Source organism: Microtus ochrogaster, unplaced genomic scaffold, assembly GCF_000317375.1.
Source record: "Microtus ochrogaster isolate Prairie Vole_2 unplaced genomic scaffold, MicOch1.0 UNK123, whole genome shotgun sequence".
NCBI classification, from domain to species: Eukaryota; Metazoa; Chordata; class Mammalia; order Rodentia; family Cricetidae; genus Microtus; species Microtus ochrogaster.
The window spans coordinates 658,079-681,357 of NW_004949221.1; the positions used below are offsets into that span (position 1 = coordinate 658,079).

General features: G+C 52.0%; 4 protein-coding genes across 5 annotated transcripts in view; 2 read left to right on the forward strand and 2 right to left on the reverse strand.

Annotated features, from left to right (window-relative positions):
- Window positions 1-4,294, forward strand: part of Ttyh1 (tweety family member 1) — a 22,338-nt gene extending 18,044 nt beyond the window's left edge. Inside the window, exons 11-14 of one of the 2 annotated variants that reach the window (XM_005371707.3) lie at window positions 1,608-1,750; window positions 1,884-1,929; window positions 2,181-2,255; window positions 2,377-4,294. In XM_005371707.3, coding sequence (XP_005371764.1) covers window positions 1,608-1,750; window positions 1,884-1,929; window positions 2,181-2,219 — 228 coding nt within the window. In that variant the 3' untranslated portion in view covers window positions 2,220-2,255; window positions 2,377-4,294. The remainder of the gene's footprint in view (window positions 1-1,607; window positions 1,751-1,883; window positions 1,930-2,180; window positions 2,256-2,376) is intronic. The other variant, XM_005371706.3, reaches the window with a different exon arrangement.
- Window positions 4,295-4,661: 367 nt separating this feature from the next.
- Window positions 4,662-16,730, forward strand: Leng8 (leukocyte receptor cluster member 8). The gene is made up of 16 exons (XM_005371705.2): window positions 4,662-5,373; window positions 7,352-7,444; window positions 8,032-8,203; window positions 8,553-8,660; window positions 9,616-9,726; window positions 10,571-10,823; window positions 11,035-11,176; window positions 11,377-11,580; window positions 11,978-12,256; window positions 12,349-12,489; window positions 12,609-12,894; window positions 13,305-13,406; window positions 13,492-13,560; window positions 13,650-13,779; window positions 13,860-14,067; window positions 15,483-16,730. The coding sequence occupies exons 2-16, from the start codon at window positions 7,407-7,409 to the stop codon at window positions 15,643-15,645; spliced, it is 2,406 nt and encodes an 801-aa protein (XP_005371762.1). The 5' UTR covers window positions 4,662-5,373; window positions 7,352-7,406; the 3' UTR covers window positions 15,646-16,730.
- Window positions 16,727-18,484, reverse strand: Leng9 (leukocyte receptor cluster member 9). The gene has a single exon (XM_005371704.3). The coding sequence runs from the start codon at window positions 18,242-18,244 to the stop codon at window positions 16,778-16,780; it is 1,467 nt and encodes a 488-aa protein (XP_005371761.1). The 5' UTR covers window positions 18,245-18,484; the 3' UTR covers window positions 16,727-16,777.
- Window positions 18,485-19,884: 1,400 nt separating this feature from the next.
- The window catches only part of Cdc42ep5 (CDC42 effector protein 5), a 5,380-nt gene continuing 1,985 nt past the window's right edge, over window positions 19,885-23,279 (reverse strand). Inside the window, exon 3 of the mRNA XM_005371708.3 lies at window positions 19,885-20,416. Coding sequence (XP_005371765.1) covers window positions 19,955-20,416 — 462 coding nt within the window. The 3' untranslated portion in view covers window positions 19,885-19,954. The remainder of the gene's footprint in view (window positions 20,417-23,279) is intronic.

Consider the following 23,279-nt stretch of genomic DNA (forward strand, 5'->3'; position numbering starts at 1 on the left):
CACACACACACACACACACACACACACAAACACACGTAGACACAAATATACACATAAATAAAATAGGGATGAGACACTAGGCTATGAAAGAACGGACTGGGTGTGGTGGTGCACACATTTCATCCCAGCCCTTCCAGAGGCAGATGCAAAGACAGGTGGATCTCTGGGAGTTTTAGGCCAGCTTGGTCTACAAAGTGAATCCCAGGCCAGCTAAGCCTATAGGGAGACCCCTGTGTAAATGAGAGGCAAGGGGGAGGTGTCTTGGTTCCAGATTCAGCTCTGTACCTTCTAGGCTGTGTGTCTCTGTAAAAGCAGATTGCCCATTCTGGGCTCAGCTTCTTTCCACAGCTTCAAAGGCAGCATTGTATGGGGCTATTGGCACAGTATGTGTGCGCCTGATGCAAGCCTAACTGGTTAGTATCCTGGTGGGCTCCTCACCAAATACTTCACTTACTCAACAGTAGGAGCCTCTTCCTTCACCCCAGCAGTTGCACCAGGAAATCAGGACTGCCCTTCCAGCTCGCTAGTCTCACTTCCCCACTGCACCTGCTGCTCACACAGCCACTGCGGCTGCAGACCCTGGCCCCTCCCCTCCTGCCAAGACCACAGCCTCTTGCATGCCCATCTGCTCATTCCATCTATCCAGAGACAGCTAGTAATCCTTTCAAACACAGTCAGATCAGAGTCTTCCTCGAAAAGCCCTTGTGTGAATCCCCCTGCACATGGATTAAAGCCAGGGCTCCTAGCACTGACCTAGCAGAGCCTGTATAGACAGCCCTAGCAAAAGCCGCCGTGTGGCCTCAGTCTTGGTGATTCTACCCTTGTCCTCCATGTCACCCAGCTACCTGCCTCTATCTAGAACTAACCATCTGCCTGGCTCCTTGTGCCCTTCTCAAATGGCCTCTGCTGGCACTGTCCTAACATCTTACTGTCCTACCAGCTCACAAGCTACCTTGGTCCCATGTACTGAAGGTTGCTGAGCAAAGGCAGCTTAGTCCATTTCTACAGAATGAACCAGCACGTTGGCTGTGCCACTGGGCATTGAGGTCACAATGGTTCTGCTGTCCTCCAGGGCAGCAGCCACAGTAGACAGTCTTTTCTGCATATGTATCATGTGCCATGTCCAATCCTAAATTGTTACGTAAGCCAGCGATTTGTAGGACCCAAGGGGCATCTGACAATGTGTGGCAACATGAATTTCACAGCTACAGGAAAAGGGTGCCAGCATCCTCATCTGTCAGTAACATGTGGTTAGAACAAGGACAGGCAGGGCTGGTGCTGGTGGGAGGCAGCATGTAGAGGCTCTTCCACCTGAGATCCTGTGAGAGCAGTTCTCTGGGTGCTGAGTGGAGATGGTAGACCACTTTGCATGTAGGGTAGAGGCAGGAGATAAAGTGGGAACGGACTGGTGGGCTGAAGCTCAGCCAAAGGCACAAGGTGAACATATGGATGGCCTTCAATGTTCAGAACAAGCTCTCTGACAGGAGACTACTCTTGGACACAGAGTCTCGGTGACTCATGCAATACCACTCAGCCAGGCAGGTGGATGGTTGGACCTGTGTACAGAGCACATGTGTGCACACTCTAAGGCTTACCCTCTGCCTCAGGACTATGGCTTGGCACTCCGAGGCCTGTGTGAAGATGCCCTGGAGGGCCTGCTGTTCCTGATGCTCTTCTCTCTCCTGTCTGCGGGGGCCCTGGCCACCACCCTTTGCAGCCTGCCCCGTGCCTGGGCCCTCTTCCCGCCCAGGTCAGCAGGGGAGAGAGGGCAGGGTCCCCAGGGAGGGGACAGGAGGCAGCACCCAGGGCCACTGGTGGGGATGGGGCAGCCTCCTGATGGGTTCCCATCCTGCTTCTCTGCCACTCCCCACATCACACTCCAGTGATGACTACGATGACACAGATGATGACGACCCTTTCAACCCTCAGGTACAGACCCTGGTCTGTGGAGAAAGGCTGGGGTGTCAAATCGTGGGTCTGAGGGATGGTTGGCTCTGGGTCTCTGGGTCTGAGGGAGAAGGACTGGGGCTGGGGTCCTGGGTCTGAGGAAGGGATGGGCCTGGGATAATGTGGGAGGAGAGATGAGTCTTGAACCTGAGGGAAAAGCGCTGGGTCTGAGGGAGGAACCCCCAGTATGTGACAGATTCTCATTGTATGTCTTCTCCCCATTATGGTGCTAGGAATCCAAGCGCTTTGTGCAGTGGCAGTCTTCCATCTGAGCCTCCCCTCCAGCCTGGAGTGGCCTTTCCTGTTAGGTAAGCTTTAATGACACCTCGGTGATCTGCTGGGCCTTGACTTATGGCACTCTGAGGCTGGGTGGGTGTCCACAGGAGTGTCTCCTGCCTATGTCAGCTCCTCATCTCTCCCTCTCTCTAGCTCCTTTCCTGACTGCTGGAGAAGGCCCCACTAACCTGACCCTGACTGGGCTCTGACCACTAACACTGCTGGCCATGGACACCTCACATAGGATGACATTCTGCTCTGGCCCCAACATTCCCCCATTCCCATTTGTCTTTAGCACAAGGGACTGCTGAGATAGCAGAGCAGGGATCTGGGCTCACTGGGAAGGGGGCTGACCTACAGCCAGGTGTCCCTCACCTCTGGCTGGCTGCTGCTATTGTTCTTGGAGGGACTAGGGGAGGCAGGAATAAGGATGTCTCTGCTCCTGCCATATTCCAGCAATCTCAACTCACGGCACTAACTTGGAAGAGGGTTGATTTGAAATAAAAGGGAAGACTATTTTACAAGTAGCTAGGACCTTCTTTCTTTCTCCCCTCCTGGGAGAAGAAGTCCTGACTGAGCTAGAGAGATGACCCCTTCCCTGACGGTTGAAAGACAACTCTCCTCTTGTCTAGGTTCAGCACTGCTCTGGTTGTCCTGACAAAGGAAGAGGCAGCCCCAGGAAGAGAATAAACGTAGCTCTAGATCTAAACATGCATGAATCCACAGGAACAACAAAGTCAAGCTTCCAGACATGTGGAATGTGAAGGCCTAATGGGTTTAGGAACGGTGTGGCATCAACTCACTTCCTAGCAGTTCAAATCCAGCACAAGATGTCAGAAAACCTAAGTGTGTGCCAGTAAAGGGGAAGAAGTATTCAAAGAGAAAGTAGAATATTTGTATGTAGTGCTGCTAAGGTGATGTAGAAGAGGAAACATGAAGATATAAATCTAGACAAGAAAAGATAAGGCAGTCAATGAGCTAAAAACTACAAACAAACCAACAAATATGGCAGAGGAAAAAGGGAAATTTATTGTATGGGAATAATGCCTATGTAGTTCTCTTTTGTAAAAAGAAAAAATAAGCACATATGACAAATAATTCATAAAAGACAACTCAGTTTAAAAATAAGCAACTGAGATGAACATACGAAGAAACAAAAATCCAGAGACAAAACTCATAAGTGGTTAAAATTCTAATGATTTCCAAACACAATGTGCTACTCCCCTGCCCAATACTTACTTACTGTGACGTTAAATTGGGGTGCTGTCTGGTGCTGTTCTAGAAGCCCAGAGAAGAGGTGCTCAAAATATGCTGCCCAGAGGCTGTGAATCCCCAGTTGTATGAAAACAAACAAACAAACACCTACTTATCTGTGAAAGAATGGCAACTGTGATCCTTTGAGGAACGGCTTCCAGAAAGAGACAAGCAACTGAAGATGTGTGTGAAGAGCCCTCTGTCCAGGCAACACTTGGCTTAGTTACATGCTGGAGACAAAAAGTCCACAAAAGGAAGAAGTGACCTGCTAAGTAGAACTCTCTAGAAGACCAGCAGTTCTCTAAGGGAAGCCAGTAGAGCAGGATCCTCAGGTTGGGTGTGACAAACAGTGGCAGTCGGGTGCAGAAGCACCAGGTGACAGACCCTGAAACGCCCCCACACAGCGATTGGATGCTTCTGGGCCCCAGTCCAGGCACCACACTGCCGAATGTGGGCAAGTCAGATGACTTGTCGAACCTCAGTTGCATCGTCAAGCAAATGGGTGTCATAAATCCAGAAACCTCAGCTCTGACAGGACAGGGAAAAGCAAAATAAATGCAACACGATGCTCTGGGTTACACACTGGCACACAGAAAACATTAATGAGAAAAGTATCGAAGTCTAAAGTTTGCGGCTTGGTTCAGAGTATTAAAGCAACGTCAGTCAGTTTCTTACTTTTTAACAAATAAACCAAGGTGAATCCGAGGTGATAGCAATAGGGGAAACTGGGCATTCTGTGCCCAACTCCTGTATTATCTTTGCAACTTCCCCCCTGTAAACCCAAATTTATTCTAAAATAAAAGTTCATTATTAAAAAGAGATGGGAAGAAGCCTACCATGCTAACAGTAACAAAATGTTATAAAGTTATCAAAGTGTTGTGTAATTACCAAAAGTCTCTGGTACAAAGTGTGACTAGAAGCTGGGTTATTATTATTTTAACAGGTATCCCTAATTGAACAGCACAATTCAATCATTTCTGGTGTAAACAATGAGCTTTAAGAAAAGTCTACTGGGCCAGGCGGTGGTGGTGCACGCCTTTAATCCCACCACTTGGGAGGCAGGGGCAGGCGGATCTCTGTGAGTTCGAGGCCAGCCTGGTCTAAAAGAGCTAGTTCCAGAACAGACTCCAAAGCTACCGAGAAACCCTGTCTCCCAAAACCAAAAGAAAAAGAGAGAAAAACAAAAAAAAAGAACATAAGAGAAAAGCCTATTGTGGCCGGGCGTGAAGGCGCACAACTTTAATCCCGTAGGAGGGAGGCGGATGTCCTTGAATTCCGGGTCAGCCTGGTCAGCACTTACACACATTCTAGGTTCTGCAAACCTCTCCCTACACCTTCCTCTGCCCCGGCTACCTTTCCAGCGTCACAGCCAAAAGGCTACTCCTCAAGCGACGCGTGCTTCCTGCTTTCTTGGGGTCTCACTCACTGTTGCTCACGCCAGGTGTGCCATTCCAGGTTTAAACAAGCCTATTGGGGGAAGATTCATCCTCATCACTTATTCACTCCTTTTTTTTAAAAAAAAAAAAAAGTCATAGCGCTGTGCACAGCCTCAAAACTCCCGTCCCTATAAGTTTACATTTTACGGCTAAGGCTGCTGTGTGGGAGAGCCTGCGGCGCTTGTCCCCGTGGGGCCACCGTCCACGCCCAGCTCTCAGCTTGCTGACAACGCCCACACGCAATTGCGTAGGCGGGATAGGTGGAGGGTGGTTCAAAGCGAGCGGTAACATCCATTGGCTGTACTCGACACGGGGTGGGTACAGACGTCCTGGTGACGCCATCACGCCGCGGTCAGGACGTTCCAGCCCCAGAAGAGCCTGCCTGTGACCGAGCGCTATCGCGGCTGTCCTGTAGCCGCCGTGGCCCACCGGTAACGAACCCCGGGAGCAAGAGGTCCTGGTGAGTGTGAGAACTGGCGGGCGGACTGGCGGGCGAGCACAGGGACTCCTTCCGGCTCCGCGCTTGGCGAGCCCGGGCCTGCTTGGTCGGGCTAACCGACGCCGCTCCCAGCGTCTGTGAAGGGTGTGGCCGTCCACGCATGCGCCCGGGGTTTGTGCGCGCGCGTTTGGCGACACTGCGCGTGCGCGCGCGCTTCCGCTTTGCCACCGTCCCTGGGAACGCTGCGGACCCTAGTGCCCTAGGCGCGCCCCTCGCGGCCCCATTGACCCGCTGTTACGCCGGCCGCCGTGTTGCCCTGGGCAACCCAGAGAGACCATCCTCGCGGCTTGGTGCACAGGCACGCCTGGCTGGTGGCTGACCGCGGGGATAAAGGAGGGTCGCTTGGGCTCAGGGTGGCCTCCATCTCCACCTGGTGGCGTGGACCCCATGCCTGCGGGACAGCCAGGTGCAGAGAGTCCATGTTGTCCTCGTCTGTCAGATCCCTGCCCCCTAGGCCTCACTCCTAATACCAGTTAGTACTCCCAGAGTCTCCCACTTGCTTCCCTACTTTCGACCGACCCCTTGACTCCACCCAGTGGTCTGTCTGTTTTTTCTTTTTCTCTTTTTGGTTTTTCGAGACAGGGTTTCTCTGTGTAACAGTCCTAGGTGTCCTGGAGCTAGCTCTTGTAGACCAGGCTGGCCTCAAACTCACAGGGATTCCCCTGCCTCCACCTCCCGAGTGCTGGGATTAAAGGTGTGCACTACCACCGCCCGGCCCTGTCTTTTTTTTTTTTTTTTTTTTTCTTAATGTCTTTGAGGCCTGTCATTGCCCCTAAGGCTTCCTGCAAGCTTTCTGGTTCTTCCATGGGCTTCTTTGCTGTAAATTCTATTGTTTTGGCCTCAAGTCCTGACCCCAAGGCAGTCCTTCATGCTTCTGTCACCCCACCCTTCACCCCTAATGGTTTCTTAAGAAAATTGTGGGCCTCCCACATCACCCCGAAAACTTTATCTGCAGACATCGTACCCAAGGGATTGCCTGTTGTTTCTCCCAGACTAGCTCCTGCTCCTAGGAACATCTCATACAAGTCTCTGTCCTCTGGGGACTCTTCATTGATTCAAGTGCTGACAGCCAGTGACTTCACATAAGGAGAGCCTCCCCCACCTCCACTTTCTGTTGCTCCTCAGTGAGATATCCTGAGATTCCCTTTCTCTTTGAAAACTTTGCTTTGTTCTCCATGTTACTCTCAGTCTCGGCTCCATGATCCTCTATGTGTCTCCAGAAACTTCCCTCTTGCCAAACGTCTTGGTAGCTAATGCTTTATTCACGGGTAGTTAAGACTTTACTCACTGGATAGTACCCGCCTTTTTTCTGCTTCTTTAGAACCTGTATCACTACTCTAGGAATTCCCATTGGATTCCCTGCCCAGGACTTGGGTATCCACACCCACCACCTCAGCCTGGTTTCCCCTCGCATCCACTCTGATCGTTTCATCATCATCTCTGTCTTTCATTTTTACATCCTTCATTTTAGGGAGTCCAGTGTCTTCCTTTCATGCTCAAGTCTCTTCATTCCACAAGAGAAATTCTCTAATTCTTTTTACTGGTTTTAGAAACAGGATTTCAACATGTAGCCTAGGCAGGCTTTGAACTCCCAAAAGAGTGTCGGGATTGCAGTCATGAGCCACCATGCTTGGATTCTTTTCCATTCTTTTTTTTTTTTTTTTTTTTTTTTGGTTTTTCGAGACAGGGTTTCTCTGTGGCTTTGGAGCCTGTCTTGGAACTAGCTCTGTAGACCAGGCTGGTCTCGAACTCACAGAGATCCGCCTGCCTCTGCCTCCCGAGTGCTGGGATTAAAGGCGTGCGTCACCACCGCCCGGCTTTCTTTTCCATTCTTTACCAGTGCTCCTTTCTATGAGATACTCTGTCTTTCCTATCTATCCTTTTATGGATCCAGCATTTTTTCTTCCTCCTTAGGTCTAACTTATCTTTTTTCTTATAGACAGTGAAAAAGCAGTCTGGCTCCCGAGGTCAACTCCCTACACCCCAAGGTCCAGATGGCGGCCAACGTGGGTGATCAGCGCAGCACAGATTGGTTAGTAGGACTAGGGGAACACAGCCCATTGTGCTGGGAAAGAGGAACAAAATACAATGGGACTTCTTTGCACAGCCTGGAAGAAGAAATCCACATTCTGGGAGCTAGGGTGGAGGAGCAAGCTTCCCGTCTGAGCTTTCTGTGTGTGCATGCCGGTGTGTATGTGTGTATAATTCACACTCATGTAGCTCAGAAGAGGCATGAGATCCCTTGGAGCTAGAATTACAGGTGTCTGTGAGCCACTTGACATAGGTGCTGGGAACTGAACTTGCAACGTCTGCAAGATCAGCAAATGCTCTTAAATAGGGGCCATCTCTCCAGCCCCCTCTTACTGTCTTTCTGATAATTCCTTTTTTGTTTTGTTTTTTTCCCCCATAGTTGGCCATATCAGAATTCATTGACTTGTAAAAGATTGAGTCCTTCTAAGGTCACGTAAAGTTTTTTGTATACTGGTCAACCTTCTGTTTGCTTGGCACTTGCTATGTGCCAGCTTCAGCTATGGCTCTGGTAGGTAGGGATCTTAGGTCTGGAACTTTGGCCTTGTCTACCTGTGTACAGTAGAACATAATTCTGTCTCACCTTTGCAGGTCTTCTCAGTATGGCATGGTGGCTGGAGCCAGCAGAGAGAACGGCATGGAGACTCCTATGCACGAGAACCCAGAGTGGGAGAAGGCCCGCCAGGCCCTGGCCAGCATTAGCAAAGCAGGGGCTGCCAGTAGCTCCAAAGCTAGTAGCAGTGGGCCGGTGTCCAGTGCACAAGTGAGAAGGGCACACAGGACTTGGAACTGCTGTGCTGGGTGGGGCTGTTGCTGAGAGAAGGATGGGGAGGATGCTGACTTTCAGAGAATGGCATGCCTTAGCAGGCTGTAAATATGTTTTCCTGTTAACTAAACCAACAACTTTGAGTCAGCCAGTGATCCTTGGGTCTGAGTGATCCTAAGGAGGGAGACTTGCCCCATCTTCCAGAAGCCTACTCTTACTGTAGAGGCATGGACTCCATTTCTTTTCTGTAGTTACTCTGCACTAAAGGCCTATCCTCTTGGGACTGTCGTGCCCGTAGACTCCTGTGGCTGTACTGACAGGTACGTACATGCTTTTGTCTCCACAGTATGTCTCTCAGGCAGAAGCCTCAGCTTTGCAGCAGCAGCAGCAACAGTACTACCAGTGGTACCAGCAGTACAATTATGCCTATCCTTACAGCTACTACTACCCCATGGTGAGTACCTGACTACAGGGTGAGAGCTTTCTGTCCGTGTGGGGCGTGGCTAGTGGGGGTGAAGATGGACATAGCAGTGTGCGGAAACCTACCAGTATCCCCTAATGTAAATCCCAGCTTCCTGTCCCGGTCTCACAAGATCTGACTTGTCCATGGTCCATCCCACTGCCTCCTTACCCTAGGACATTAGGGTATCCTAGTCCCCTGTGCTTTGCTCTGCTGCAGCTTTCCATTTTACTGTGCTCACTTCAAGATTCCTTGCTGCCTAGAGAGCATCTTCAGAGAGCCTCCCACTCCCAAACTGTTCAAGTCATATTCCTGCTTCTCTTCTTTGCCTTGTTTTCTTTCATGCTAATTACTGTGGGACGTTACCCACTTACACCTATAGCTGTATAGCTATGTGTGGACGTTGTTAAACCCGGGATTTGTTTGAGTCAGAATTTTCTATATAGCCCAGGTTGACTTCAACCACCCCTCCTGCCTCAGCCTCCTGAATATACATCACCACAACAAGCTTGCCTTTTTTTTTTTTAATTTTAATTTTTTAAAGACAAGGTCTCACTGTGTAGGCCTGGTTGGCCTGGAACTAGCTATGTAGATTAGGCTTGCCTCACACTCCACAGAAATCCACCTGTTTCCATCCTGGCTCATAAGTCCCATGATTAAAGGGGTGAGCCTATCCCCCCTGTCTCCTGCCTGTCTCTTTATCATAGCATTAGAAATGCTGGCACTCACTGCTTCTTTTCACTTGATAGCAAGACCTATGGGTGCTGGCATGAGTGGAATGAAGAGGTTTTTGGTTTTGATTTTTTTGAAAATACATGATTTGGTGCATTTGTATGGTAGAAAGAACAAGGGCCGGGCGTCTACAGCCTCTTGAGTTGAACATGGTTCCAAGGGAGGCCGAAGGCCTGAGCAGCCTTCACTAACTCCGGCTCCTCCTGTGCCTTGGCAGAGCATGTACCAGAGCTACGGCTCCCCCTCCCAGTATGGGATGGCCAGCTCCTACGGCTCAGCTACAGCCCAGCAGCCATCGGCTCCCCAGCACCAAGGGACTCTGAACCAGGTAATGCTTTGCCTAGCTGCTCCTGGTCAGCTGGGAGCAAGAGCCTGGCTTTTGAGGGGACTTGCAACCAAGAATGGTCTGCACTATTTCAAAGCTGCTCCCTCCCCTCTCGCTTGTTCTTTCTTGTCAAGCACCTCCTGATGTAAAAGCTTAGCTTTTAAAACTAGGATGGGCTTGAGGCTGGGCAAGTTCCAGGGGCTGTAATGTTAGGGAGATGGCGGGAGCGGTTTGTAGTTTGGCAGTCTGCCGTCTCTCTTTTTCTCCAGTATGTGTACTCACAACTGCGTTCTGGAGCTAGTGTGCCCCCTGCACACACAGCAAGTGGTGTACACACACCCACAGCCATACCTACCCAACATGCTGCCTTTGCAACTGGTGCAGCCTAGAGGAGTGGAGGACCCTAGGGCATAGGAAGTACATTGACCTGGCTTTGAGTCCTTGCTTTGCTTCACTGTTCTCTACACATTAGTGGCTCCTCAGAGTTGAGAGGATGCAGCCTTTCATAGGGCTTGAGTAAGTGTGTTGTCACGTGTTGATGTGCTCAAGAGAACCCTAGTGGATGTGTTGTCAATGGCTCTTAGTAGAGTCAGGCCCCAGTGTTGGCCCTGGTGGTAGCTGAGCCTATGGAAAGTTGCTCAGTCTCTTGAGTCTGAGACCTCTCTGTTGTGGGAAGGATAGCTAGTAAAAATAGACACCCCAGGAAGCCACCGATCATACGGAGTGGCAACCCCCAGAAGATTGTAGCACTTACTGAGTACTTACTGAGTAACTTTAAGAACTGAGTACCATGTGATCTGGCATCAGGATGCTGCCTGCTGCCTTCAGCCTCTGCTTCTTCCCACAGCCTCCAGTCCCTGGCATGGATGAGAGTATGGCCTACCAGGCTTCCCCTCAGCAGCTACCTGCAGCCCAGCCCCCTCAGCCCTCAAACCCTCAGCATGGGACACATGGTCTAAGCAATGGCCCTCAGCCTGGAACAGCCCCAGCCACTCAGCACAGTCAGACAGGGGCACCTACAGGGCAGACCTATGGGCCACACAGCTACAGTGAGCCTGCCAAGCCCAAGAAGGGTCAGCAGCTGTGGACCCGCATGAAACGTGAGTTAGCAGACTTGTGGGGGTCAGAAAGTTGGAGCTTATTTGTGAGCCACCCAGAGTGGCTGGACCTTTGTCAGGGTGTTGTGATCGACTCTAGTCTAGGGAAAGATTGTTCTGGAACAGATTTGCTCATGCTAGAGACCTGCTCCAGCGCTGGCCAGTTTGAATGTCTGGGAAGAACCTAACTCTAATCTCCACTGTCCTCCCACAGCAGCCCCTGGGACTGGAGGTCTCAAGTTCAATATCCAAAAGCGGCCCTTTGCTGTCACCAACCAGAACTTCAGCTCCAATACAGAGGGGCAACACAGTAGCTTCGGTTCCCAGCCCAGCTCTGAGAAAACCCAGAACCATAGGTGAGTCTCATCCCCATCCTTACCTACCCATGCTCTGTGTTCAGCAGTGTCTGTTCTCCAAGGTCCCTCCGAGTGCCTCATGTGGTGAAGGGAACCCTGGGAATGTGTGGTGTAGGACTGCCATCTAAGATCACAGTAAAACTTCTGCTGAGATGTGGGGTCCTCCCACCTGAGTGCCCTCATCTGTCTTATTCCCACAGTGGGCCGTCTGGCCGGGGAAACCTGTCTGGGAAGCCGGACGATTGGCCGCAGGATATGAAGGAATATGTTGAGCGGTGCTTCACTGCCTGTGAATCAGAAGAGGACAAGGACCGGACAGAGAAGCTGCTCAAGGAGGTGCTACAGGCCCGGCTCCAGGATGGCTCTGCCTACACCATCGACTGGAGCCGAGAGCCTCTGCCTGGGTCAGTCTGGGTGACACAATGAGGGAGTGGGGATGCTGGGTCCTGGCCTGGGGACTTGGGCCTCAAAAACTGGCAGCTTCAGAGAGAAATGAGCCAGAAAGCTGACAGCTCTATCTCAGGACCCTGTGAGGAGGGTAGAAAGCCCAGGAGTGACCGAGGATAGGGTTTTGGGGAGTGGGCAGGACTGGCTGGAGAGGTATGGGTAGCTTTATGGCTAAGAGCATCCCCTGGACACAGACAATCTTGGTCTTGGTCCCTTTCCCGCACCACAATGGCTGAGTTGCCAGGGTAAGTGCCTCTCTGTTCTGAGGTTTTGTGGCCTTGGGCCACAGGGTGGGGTCTGCAGTCCTGCAGGTTGGTGGCTGGTTGGTAATGCCCTGCCCTGCTATATCCTCAGGCTGACCAGGGAGCCTGTGACTGAGAGCCCCAAGAAGAAACGGTGGGAGGCCCCTAGCAGCCTTCACCCTCCCAGGGGGGCAGGCTCGGTGACCAGGGGCGGGGGTGCCCAATCCCAGCGAGGGACACCTGGGTCTGGGGGTGCTGGCCGAGCCCGGGGTAGCAGCTTCGCCAAGTTCGGCAACCGCAACGTCTTCATGAAGGACAACAGCTCTTCCTCCAGCACAGATTCGCGGTCACGCTCTTCATCCAGGTCCCCTACTCGTCACTTCCGGAGGAGGTGTGCAAGCTTGTACTGGAGGGCAGCTGGGAGGGGACTGATGCTTCCTAACCCTTGTGCTTCAGGCCTGACTTTTCTGTTTCCCTATTTAGTGACTCCCACTCAGACTCTGACAGCTCTTACTCAGGGAATGAGTGTCACCCTGTAGGCCGCAGGAACCCACCCCCCAAGGGTCGGGGTGGTCGCGGGGCCCACATGGATCGGGGCCGAGGCAGGGCGCAGCGAGGAAAGAGGTGAGCTTTGGGTGGGATTTCTTTCCTAGGCATAGGTGGAGTTGATTGGGTCTCACAGTTGGGGTAGATGGCCTTCAGAGTGACTGAAGACATTGGCCTTCTTTACGCTTTGACCCCAGGCATGACCTAGCTCCAACCAAACGCAGCCGCAAGAAGATGGCAGCAATCGAGTGTGAGGACCCAGAGCGTGAGCTTAAGAAGCAAAAGAGGGCAGCCCGCTTTCAGCATGGGCACTCACGCCGCCTGCGCCTTGAACCTTTGGTGCTGCAGATGAGTAACCTGGAAAGCAGTGGAGCTGACCCTGACTGGCAGGAGCTACAGATTGTGGGCACCTGTCCTGACATCACAAAGCATTATCTACGGCTGACCTGCGCCCCAGACCCATCAACTGTGCGACCTGTGGCTGTGAGTCCCAGGCAGTGGGTCCACCACCAGGATGTGTTAGCATTAGGCCAGGGAGGTGGCAGCTCTGGCTCTGAGAAGACCCTAGCGTGCAGGCTCTTCACACTTGGGGCATAGCCTGGCCACAGTCAGCCTTAACACAAGCAAAGTCAAGGCAGACTTTCATATGGGACCCTGGAGCCAGATGGCCTTTCAAAGGCAGCTCTTACTCTGCTTCAGGATGGCACAGCACTATGTGTCAACAGGAAGTTGTGGGGCACTGAGTCTTGCTGTGTGTTGTTGACTCGGTTTGTTTGTTCATAGCAGTGGTGAATCACTGATAGAGGCTGTGCTGCAGCTCTCACTGAGCAGTGACACAGTGGCTTTGGCCTGTCAGCTGTCTGTACACTCAGCCTTGATTCTATTCCCTGCAGGTTTTGAAGAAGTCTCTGTGCATGGTCAAGTCCCACTGGAAGGAGAAGCAGGACTACGCCTTTGCCTGTGAGCAGATGAAGTCCATTCGGCAGGACCTCACGGTAAGTCAGTTGCTGTGGGGCTCTGGTGTCAGCCATCTTGCCCTGCTCTGCTCAGCCTGACTATCTGCTCGTTCCCACTGCCCAGGTACAAGGCATCCGCACTGAGTTCACTGTGGAGGTGTATGAGACACATGCCCGCATTGCCTTGGAGAAGGTAGGGAGCTAGGCAACTGCCATGGGGCACCCACCCTTTTGAAGCCACCTGTACTTGCCTGTTCCTTACACCCCTTCCTCCACGCTCAGGGTGACCATGAAGAATTCAACCAGTGCCAGACGCAACTCAAGTCTCTGTATGCGGAAAACTTGGCAGGCAATGTGGGTGAATTTACTGCATACCGAATCCTCTACTACATCTTCACCAAGAACTCTGGGGGTAAGAGGCCATCCTAAGATGAAGGGTGCCCTGCCCAAGGTGGCACCCTGTCACCTGACCTCCAGTTATCTTTTGTGCAGACATCACTACGGAGCTGGCATACCTCACAAGGGAGCTGAAAGCAGACCCCTGTGTGTCCCACGCATTGGCGCTGAGGGCAGCGTGGGCCCTAGGCAACTACCACCGCTTCTTCCGGCTCTATTGCCATGCACCTTGTATGTCTGGCTACCTTGTGGACAAGTTTGCAGACCGGGAGCGCAAGGCTGCCCTCAAGGCCATGATCAAAACGTATGTGGCACTGCACTCTGCTGCCTTTTGTGCTGTGGCTCTGCCACTCTCCTTCACATCCTGGTCAACCTTCAGCTTCTCTGCTGGAGTCCCCTCCCACTCCTGTTCACACCGCTGGCCCTCATTGCTTTCCTCCTCAGCCACCCTCAGTTCCAGGTTTTCTCCCACTGTTCTTCCCTCACTACTGGTGTCATGTCCTCTCCTTCCCTGCACGTCAGCTTGAAACCTGGGTTATCTTCCCCTTTTCCAGGCCTTTGCCTGCAGCTACTTGCTGTTCTTCTTCCTGACATAGTTATTAGAAAGGGTGGCCTGGCTCATATTGTTAGCAGTTTCTTGGAATGTCTTTCTGGGACAGTGTGATTGGGGCCTATGGCACAGGGTGGTGTGGCAAGGCCCTCTGGTCATCATACTGCATGAGGCTTGCCCATGTGGGGAAGAGATGATCACCATGCTGCTGCCATCTAGTGGGTGGAGACCAGGAATGCTGTGCAACAAAAGGCCCCATAGCAGTGTGTGCCAGTCTTGATAAGGTTGAGAAACCCTGGTAAATATATCTGTCAAGAGTCTCAAGGGGTCTTGAATGCCGGGCTAAGCAGCAGCATTTTCTCATTTGGTCCTGTTATGGTGGGACCTGCCGAGGAATTTAGGATTTTGTTTTAGTCAGTCCAACCCAAGGGAGTGAGATGAGTGGGCACCGAGCTCTCAGCTTTTTATGGTCCAATGAGCAGCCCTCAAGCCTCAGTGGAGCAAATGATTCTTACTCTGTTCTTAGTCAACCTTGGCTACATAGCACAAATGGTCCTTGTGAGAACTCAGGGCCCTGGCTTGTGTTGACCTCATTCTCACATCACCTTTCCTATGAACTTTGCAGACAAGTCTCTGTCATGGCCTAGAGGGTCACCTGAAAGACAGGGAGGCTGCCCTGGGTTCTGGATACTTGAAACCAAGTAGCTAAAGGGCTGCGATGGCCTGCAGGAAAGGGTCCCCAAAACTAGTAGGACATGTACAAAATTAGAGCATCTTGGTACCAACCAGAAAGCACTGCTGAGTGTAACACTGTGCAAACATCCTCGAGGGTGGAGTATCACTGTCCCTACCCTCCAAGCCTTTGTACCACTTACTCTGTCTGGCTCCAGCCCCTCAGCCAGCAGAGGAGCCATCTGGGCCCTTTCCCTCCTGCCCCCTCCTTCCTGGACAGGTAAGTGTGGGCAAGGGGGGGCAACTGGGCACTGGGGCTACCAACCCCATCCCTGGCCCCCCCAAGCCGCTGACATGGGGAGGTTGGGAGGGGCTGCAAAAGCCAGCAGGTTCCTTGCTGAGGAAAATTCTGGGAGCCCAGATGGGGAGCATTGCTCCCTCCTCTTGGGCCCTCCCTTGTCTGCTTGCCTCATCATTTTCTCCTCTTGTCTCCATAGCTTCCGCCCTGCGCTGCCAGTCTCCTACCTGCAGGCCGAGCTGGCCTTCGAGGGCGAGGCCGCCTGCCGGGCCTTCCTAGAGCCCTTGGGCCTGTCCTACACGGGCCCGGACAACTCCAGCGTGGACTGCCGCCTCAGCCTGGCGCAGCTGCCAGCCTTCTGAGCACTCATCGAGCACGGGCGGGGTTAGGGCTGTGGCCCAGTACCGCCTTTGCGGATTTTGTTTTTGAGCCATGGACATGGGTTGTAAATTAATTTGTGGGGAGAAGGCTCCAGGAAGAGCCAGCATCCCTACCCCCGTTTTCCCACCGGGGATCTGTACAGAGATTTTTGTACGTTTTTATTTTTTGTCTCACAGGGGATAATTGGGAGTATAGTGGAGGAGGGCGGGGTGGGGGCTACAGGTTCTGTGTCCACCTCTCACCTCCACTAATGCTGTCTCAGTGTTTTTTCTCTCTCTCTTTCGAGCTCGTACTCCAGCACCTGACCCTGCGTGCTGGCCCATCCCATGTTGGGGGGTCAGCAGAAAGAAGACAGGCCGTCCAGCCCGCACCCGCCTGCAGCGGGGCACCAGCCAGCCACACCTAATTGCCTCGTCTGCCTCTTCATAGACTCTTGTTGCCCAGCTATTGGGGCCTCAGTGTTTGGGGTGAGGGGAGCTGCTTAAAGACTATGCCCCACCTTCAACCCCTCACCCCAGAAATGCCAGCCAGCACCACCAACACAGCCAGACCAGCGCCACACCGCACTGAGGACTCCAGGGCCTTCGCGGGACCATGCCAGCCGGGCTGCCTCGTCTTACTCAAGTTGTATTAAGTTGTCTCCGTGTCCCTTCCTCCCTCTGCCCCAATGTTTCTTCTGATTTTTTTTTCCCTTCCCTCCCTCCTCTTCCTTCTCCCTCCCTGCTCCCTGGTTCAACACAGGTAAAATGGTTACCCTCCCTTCCTTCCTCCCCTCTGCCTTCATGGATCACCAGCTCACGTCATGTTTCCTTCTCTTTCCTCTGTGTGTGTGTTTAAGTTATTTTTCTTCTTTCTCCCTTTTCTTTTCACCCCTCCCTCCTCTTCTGCCATGTAACTGGAGGATGTGCTATGAGGTTGCAAACAGCTGGACTGTCAGGCTGCTTTTTTTCCAGATGCCTCCCTTCCTCCCCTTCCCACCTCCCCTCCCCTCCCTTCATTCTCCTTGAGCATTGAGTACAGTACATTTTGGAAGCTTGAAACCAAAAATTAAAGAGAGAGAGAGAGAAATTGTTTCTATTTGGCTTGTTTCTTCTACGAAGTTTGGAACGTTGGTCACTTGAGGGAAATCTCAGCCAGGGACACGTAGCTATGTCCTGCTCTGCCCATACGGCATAGCCTGAGTTTCCCTAGGGGCTGTCTTCCTAGCTCCTGGTTCAAACTGAACTCAGGCTCAGGAATGCAAACCTGGGATCCCTGTGGCACCTTGGCCAGGGTGAGGTGTGGCTGTAGACCCCCTGGGGGCTGCACCACTCTCAGCCCTTCAGCCTCCAACCTCTGATTCAGAGTTTGGGCCATGCCTGCCAGTGTGGGGGAGGGTATGGCACAGAGCACGTGATGACCCAGAAGAGTCAAGTCCTTGAACTGTAGCTGGGAGGGTACCTGAAGCCCTGGTTTCAGGAGGGCCCTCCGTAGAGCCCCAGTAGCTGCAGCCTCCTCCCCAGGGCCTGTCAGCCTCAGCAAGGCCACTGTGAGGTGCAGGGCCTGTACAGGTACCAGGAAAGCAGCACAAGGAGGAGCAATCCGCACCAAATGCTCTTGGGCCTTGACCACTTCCGTCCTAAGCCCAGGCTCTGTCGCCATCAGTGCCACAAAATGTGTGGGCCGGGGCTGGCGAGGAAACCTTCTTTCATCAGGCCAAGTCCCTGGAGTCCACTCACTTCCCATCTCTTCAGCAGAAAGCTTTGGAGCTTCCATGGCCTGTGCCTCCCACTGTGGAAGTAGAGTGGCTCCAGGTGTCTCTAGTGGGTTCAAGATCTCCTTTACTTCTGTGAAGCACCCGCTTGCCTCTGGTGTTCCTGCCTCTGTGGTCCTATTCAGGACAGTCTCTCTGGTTGCTCCACCCTCTTTGGGTATCTCCAGCCCCGAATCAAGCCCAGTTTTATTTTTCTTAGTTGCCCCACCGTCTTCGGGTGTCTCCAGGCCCGAATCAAGCCTAGTTCTTGCCGGGTTTCCACTCCCTTCCTTAGGGTCATCCTGAGTGTCCTGACCCTTGGAAGCCGCACCTGTCTTCTCTGTGTCAGGGATTTCTGGTGCAACCTCTGGCCAGTACTCGTTCCCGTCGTCCAGTGCGTCTAGGATGGTGGGTCCCCGTCCAGCCACAGAGCCCGAGCCAAAAATGAGGTCAGTACGCGAGGCACGGTCCCACACCAGGCGGCCGCGGAAGCGGAAGTAGCGGATGCGGTGCTGTGGCACCGCCAATACGCCGGGCCCGAGCGCTGCCAGAGGCTCGTCCCAGCAGAAGGCGCAGAAGGGCTCTTCCTGTACGCCCAGGAAGCGATCAGTGTAGCCCACCGAAAATTCGGCAGGGTCCAGGCGCGGATCCCAGCGGATGCGCTGGATGACGTCAGCGGCAGTGCGCAGTGCCGGCTTTTTGGACCCAGACTCCGGCTGCTCGACCTCAGGGGTTGGCGCTGGGGCCCCGGGGTGTGGCTGACGGCAGCGTGCGCCGAAGCGACAGCGGCCCTCTAGGAAGAAGCGGCAGACCGAAGGGGCCTCAGAGGAATCGGACCCTGCCTCCATGGTACCGCAGTACACTGGGCAGCCTCAGTCCACAACGTTGAGCCCCAACTGTGACACCAGGAGTCCCGTCCGCCTCACTCGGAGGGAGGCCAAGAGACTAGGCGGAACCTCGGAGTGTCGGAGTGTCCCACCGGCTCTGGTGCTCCCGGCCCCGCCCAGCTTATTTACGTGTAGCTGGCTTCTGAGCCTCTGGGAACCTGGTCTTGCCCCGCCCAAAATGATCTTCATGAGTCCAGCTCCTCAGAGGCCTTAACGAGTCTAGTCCCGCCCAACCAGCCAATAACTAGTGTGTTGAGATCCTCTCAAGAACTCAAGGGAATCAAGTTCCATCCCATCCAACTATTTTATATGTGCTCCTCCCTTTCTGGGCTTTGGCGAGAGACAGTTTCCAACCCATGCAAACACTTTACGTGTTCTCGGCCGCTTTCAGGGCATCAAAAGAGCAAGGCTTCCTCTTTCCAGCCAGCTGATTTACATATATTTCCGCCCCGTGCGGTGGGGGTGGGGCTTAGAGATCCGGGCCTGCTGCAACTAAATACTTTGCTTGTGCCCTGTCCTTCTCAGGACACCACTCCGCAGCATGCGATTTACCTGTACACAGCCCTTTGTGTGTGTCAGGGGCGCGCGGGGGCGGGGGGGGGTTCAATACCCTGGCTCCGCCCCAGACCTCCTTAAAGTGTGTAGTCCCCATACCAGTGGTTGACTTACATACCATACCTCACTATGAGCAAAGTGACTCCTGGTCCTGCCCCATGCAAAGTTACTTATGATTGTCCCGTCCTGTTTTTCCTGGGAGCGTGGCTTACCTTGGTCTCAACCCACTTGAATGATTTCTGTATGCCCCTCCTCTCGTTGGCCTTACCTTGGCCTCTCCAAGTTTCAATGGTTTTACCTGATCCTGGTTGTGGGGTACGAGTCTTGCTCCTGTCCCCAGTCTAGGGGTTGGCACATATGACCCACCCCTCTGCAAACTTCAAAAGACCTTATTCTGAGTCCGGAAGTTGGTATCGTCCCTTCAGGGACCTAAGATAGCCACTCTCCAAGCCGAGTGATAAATACTAGAGGTCCCCTCTTTCCGGGAACCTTTGAGAATCTGGTTCCACCCTCAGTCCATGATATAGGCCTAGAAAGCCCCGCACCTCTAGGGTGTTAAAACATCTGGACATCTATGGGCTCAGGGTTAACTTTGTGCCCAGATTTGTGACGCAACAGCTACCGCGCATGGCGACACTTAGTTGGTGGGAGCAGAAGCCCTACCTACCGGGACCATGCCTCTCATGGCTCCAAGGAGTACCCAACCGCTCCTCTTTGCAGTTGCTCTCAGAAAAGCTAATGACACCGCCTGGTCAAAGTGCACCTGGGGGATGTGTAGGACCAGGCGTCTATGACTCTTCAAACCAAATGTTACCGTAGGTGGTGCTAAGCAAACCACCGTGTCTGGACTTTATCCAGGTAGCAGTGAGGCTGGGTCAATATTTGAAGAATGAATAAGACTGTGGGAGCTGCCTGGTGCGAGACTCCACCTTTGGGAGTGGTTTATTACATGGATAAACTGGACTTAGCTTTTAGTTGGTGGCAATAGACCACTGTCCTGCCTCTGCACCCCTTCCCGTAAAAAGTGAACAGACACAGCACTGGCACAAACCTCAGCCATTTATGTGTACAAAAGTGGGTTATTGGGCGGGAATGAGGGGTGCAGGAATCAGAACACTACAGGCCTATGACGTCGTCCAGTGGGAGGTCAGCATTGGGGCGGCAGCGGGCCTTCTGGTGCTGCGTTGCAGGGTGGGTGTCCCCGACAGGCTTGGTGGCTGTTGCTTCAGCACGCTCCGCGTCCATGACGCCTAGCACCGCGTCTAGCATAGAGGGGCCCAGGTCCAGGTGAAAGGACAACAGCGGGTCCGCAGGTGAAGGCACTCGGAGACCAGGTGCAGGGGGCTGTGAAACTGTAGGTGGAGAGACAGAATGCGGGGCCCCGACTGGTGGCGTGTGGGGCTCGGGGGGTGGGCCGCCCCCGTGGCGACTCAGGAACGAGGTGTCCCCGAAGGCATCGCCACCGCGCCCCACATGCAATGTGTGCCTGAAGTCTCCAAGGGGCGCTGAGATAGACAGTGCTCCACGCTCCAGTCGCTTCTTGGGCTGCGCGGGGCCCAGCTGCTTCAGCACCGGCATCTGTGGGGGCACAGGCATATCAGAGCTGCCTCACCCTGGAGCCCCAACTCTATGCTCCAGACCTGCCCAGTCAGCCTCAAAAATGCTCTGATAAGGCAGGACGATGGGACTATTCTCAGTTAACAAGTAAGGAAACTGAGGCTGTGAAAGCCCAAGGTCACTACTGTTGGACTCAAATTTTAAGTTTTTCTGAGTCTAACATGTCCATGATCATATTACACTATGTGGGTCACCCCAGTAACTAATATTTGAGCCTTCTTGGAGGGTAAGTACCAAATAATTACTTTCGGAGTGCTTCCCAACCAGACTGTAAAAATCTCCAGTAAGCATTAGCTGTAGATGAAGTATAGATGAAGATTATCAGTGCCCAATCCTTGAAGACGGGACAGACTCTATCCAGTGAGTACCCTGGGCACAGGTTTAGGATCAACCACACACGCTCAAGTGCCCTTCCCTCCACACACACTGAAGAAGTGGACCAGGAAGGCTCTACAGAGCATGTGCAAAATTCACTGTACAGATGACATGAACATTCTCATTTGGGAGGCTTTATATTTATGCAGAATTTTAAAATTAAAATATGCTTTGGGGAGCATCTAGGGCATAACATCACCTAAGGTATAACATCTCATTTTTTAAAAAACAAATAATAAAGCAAATGCCTCATGTGTTAAAACTCGGTAACAATGGTGGCCCTGAGAAATGGCTCAGAGGTAAATAGTGCTTGCTGCTCTTCCAGGGGGAGGAAAGTTCCAGGACCCAAGTCCCACATCTTACAACTTCCAAATTGTAATTTTACAACTTCCAAATTTCTTCCATACATACGCAGCAAAATGTCTGATGCCCTCTGTTGGCCTCTGAAGGCACTGCACCCACGTGGTGGATCACAACCCTCCATGTCATCAGTTCCAGAAGATACCCTCTTCTGACCTCCATGGGCACCAAGCATGCATGTAGTATACACACACATATACAGGCAAACACTCATAGGTAACATAAATGAATAAATCGAATAAGCAAATATCGGCAAGAATGATATATGCTTGCAGCTGCCAGCTTGTGAATTGTATACCAGATACGCAGTTGCTAGGTTACTGCACCTGACTGAGTGGTAAAGAGAAACCCAGCAAACCTTGGCCCATATCCTGGACTTAGTCTTTTTCCATGGAAACTGTGACAGGAACTTGACAACTTTGTACTTTAACATTTACTATTATGATGAAATCCCTTGTTTCTATTTCCATCAAAACCCCACCCTTTTCCAGTTAAAGTGAATCTCCACAAATTAATCCTTCATTTTCCTGTCTATACCTCAGATAAAATGACACTGCCAACTCCCTGCAGAGCACATAGAAACATGAAGTATGATTTAATATTAAGTGCTGCCAAGCGGTCATGTGAGTGTTGGGAGAAGAAAAGTCTGTGTCACCCAAACAATAACTGCGGAATATAGATTAGAGTTGGTAAAATACATGAGGAAGGTAAGGGAGCCAACATTGTTCTTTCAGCATTCAGCACCCTGGGAAGGATCAATGAGGATGTGAACACAAAGTACAGCCAAAACTGTTCGAAATAATTTAGACGGATGCAGTCTAAGGACTATTGAATCCATGTACACATGCACACAGAGCCCCTCCCACAGGGAGTGAGCCTAGAAACACATGCACACTTGTGCACTTCCCACGTGTGCCCTCTGCTAGGACTGAACCCAGACTTTCATACATGCTAGGAAAGTATTCTACCACTGAGTTATATCCCCAACTCTCTCTCTCTCTCTTTAATTTATTAGCTGGACAGTGATGGTGCAAGCCTTTAATTCCAGTACTTGGGAGGCAGAGGCAGGTGGATCTCTGTGAGTTCGAGGCCAGGTCTACAGAGTGAGTTCCAGGACAGCCAGGACTGTTTCACAGAGAAACCCTGTCTGGAAAACCAAAAACAAAGAAACACAAAAACAAAATTTATTTTACATACATTGGTGTTTTGCCTGCATATAGATCTGTGTACCGCATGCATGCCTGGTGCTCACAGGGGCCAGAAGAGGGTGCCAAATCCCTTGGAACTGGAATTACATATGGTCGAGAGTTACCATGTGGGTGTGGGAATCAAACCCATGACCTCTGGAACAGCCAGTCAGTGCTCCTAATATCTGAATCATGCTCCAACATGGCCATGCCCTCCTCCAAAACCTCTTTTTGTTGTTCATTATGGAACAAGGCCTTACTAAGTTGTCTAGACCAATCTTTGTAGCCCAGGCCTTGAACTTCGTGAACTAACAGAGTAGCTGTAATTACAGGCCAGTATTGTGATTATTGTGTTTTGTTGTCGGGTTTTGAGAAAATTCATTTGTTGTTTGTTTTGTCTTATAGATAGCATCCTACAGGACAGATCTGGATGGCCTCCAGTTCAGGACAATGCTCCTGCCTCAGCCTTCACAAGGTGCTGAGCATAAGAACCTGTGCCATCTTGCCCATCTCTGAAACCACTGTTGCTACAGCAGTTCCACTCTGCCCTTAACCTAGGTGAATAAACACAGTTTTACTGTAACTTGACACAATCACCACTCCCTCCTGCACTGCAATGAAAACGAATGTTTTACAGACTAAGACTTGCCCTTAATAATTTAGCAGGTCCTCAGACTTTCCCTATTTTCATTTCCTTATTTTTTAACTGTGAATATTGAGTCACAGTTAAGCATAAAAATCCTCTCTGGGCTGGGCGGTGGTGGCGCACGCCTTTAATCCCAGCACTCGGGAGGCAGAGGCAGGCGGATCTCTGTGAGTTAGAGACCAGCCTGGTCTACAAGAGCTAGTTCCAGGACGGGCTCCAAAGCCACAGAGAAACCCTGTCTCGAAAAAACCAAAAG

Bases quoted from the DNA above. Each gene is read 5' to 3' on its own strand.
- Leng8 (XM_005371705.2), top strand. From the start codon at position 7,407: ATGGCGGCCAACGTGGGTGATCAGCGCAGCACAGATTG. The intron at 11,177-11,376 runs GTGAGTCTCATC...TTATTCCCACAG, and splicing joins GAGAAAACCCAGAACCATAG to TGGGCCGTCTGGCCGGGGAA. The intron at 12,895-13,304 runs GTGAGTCCCAGG...TATTCCCTGCAG, and splicing joins CAACTGTGCGACCTGTGGCT to GTTTTGAAGAAGTCTCTGTG.
- Leng9 (XM_005371704.3), bottom strand. From the start codon at position 18,244: ATGGAGGCAGGGTCCGATTCCTCTGAGGCCCCTTCGGTCTGCCGCTTC.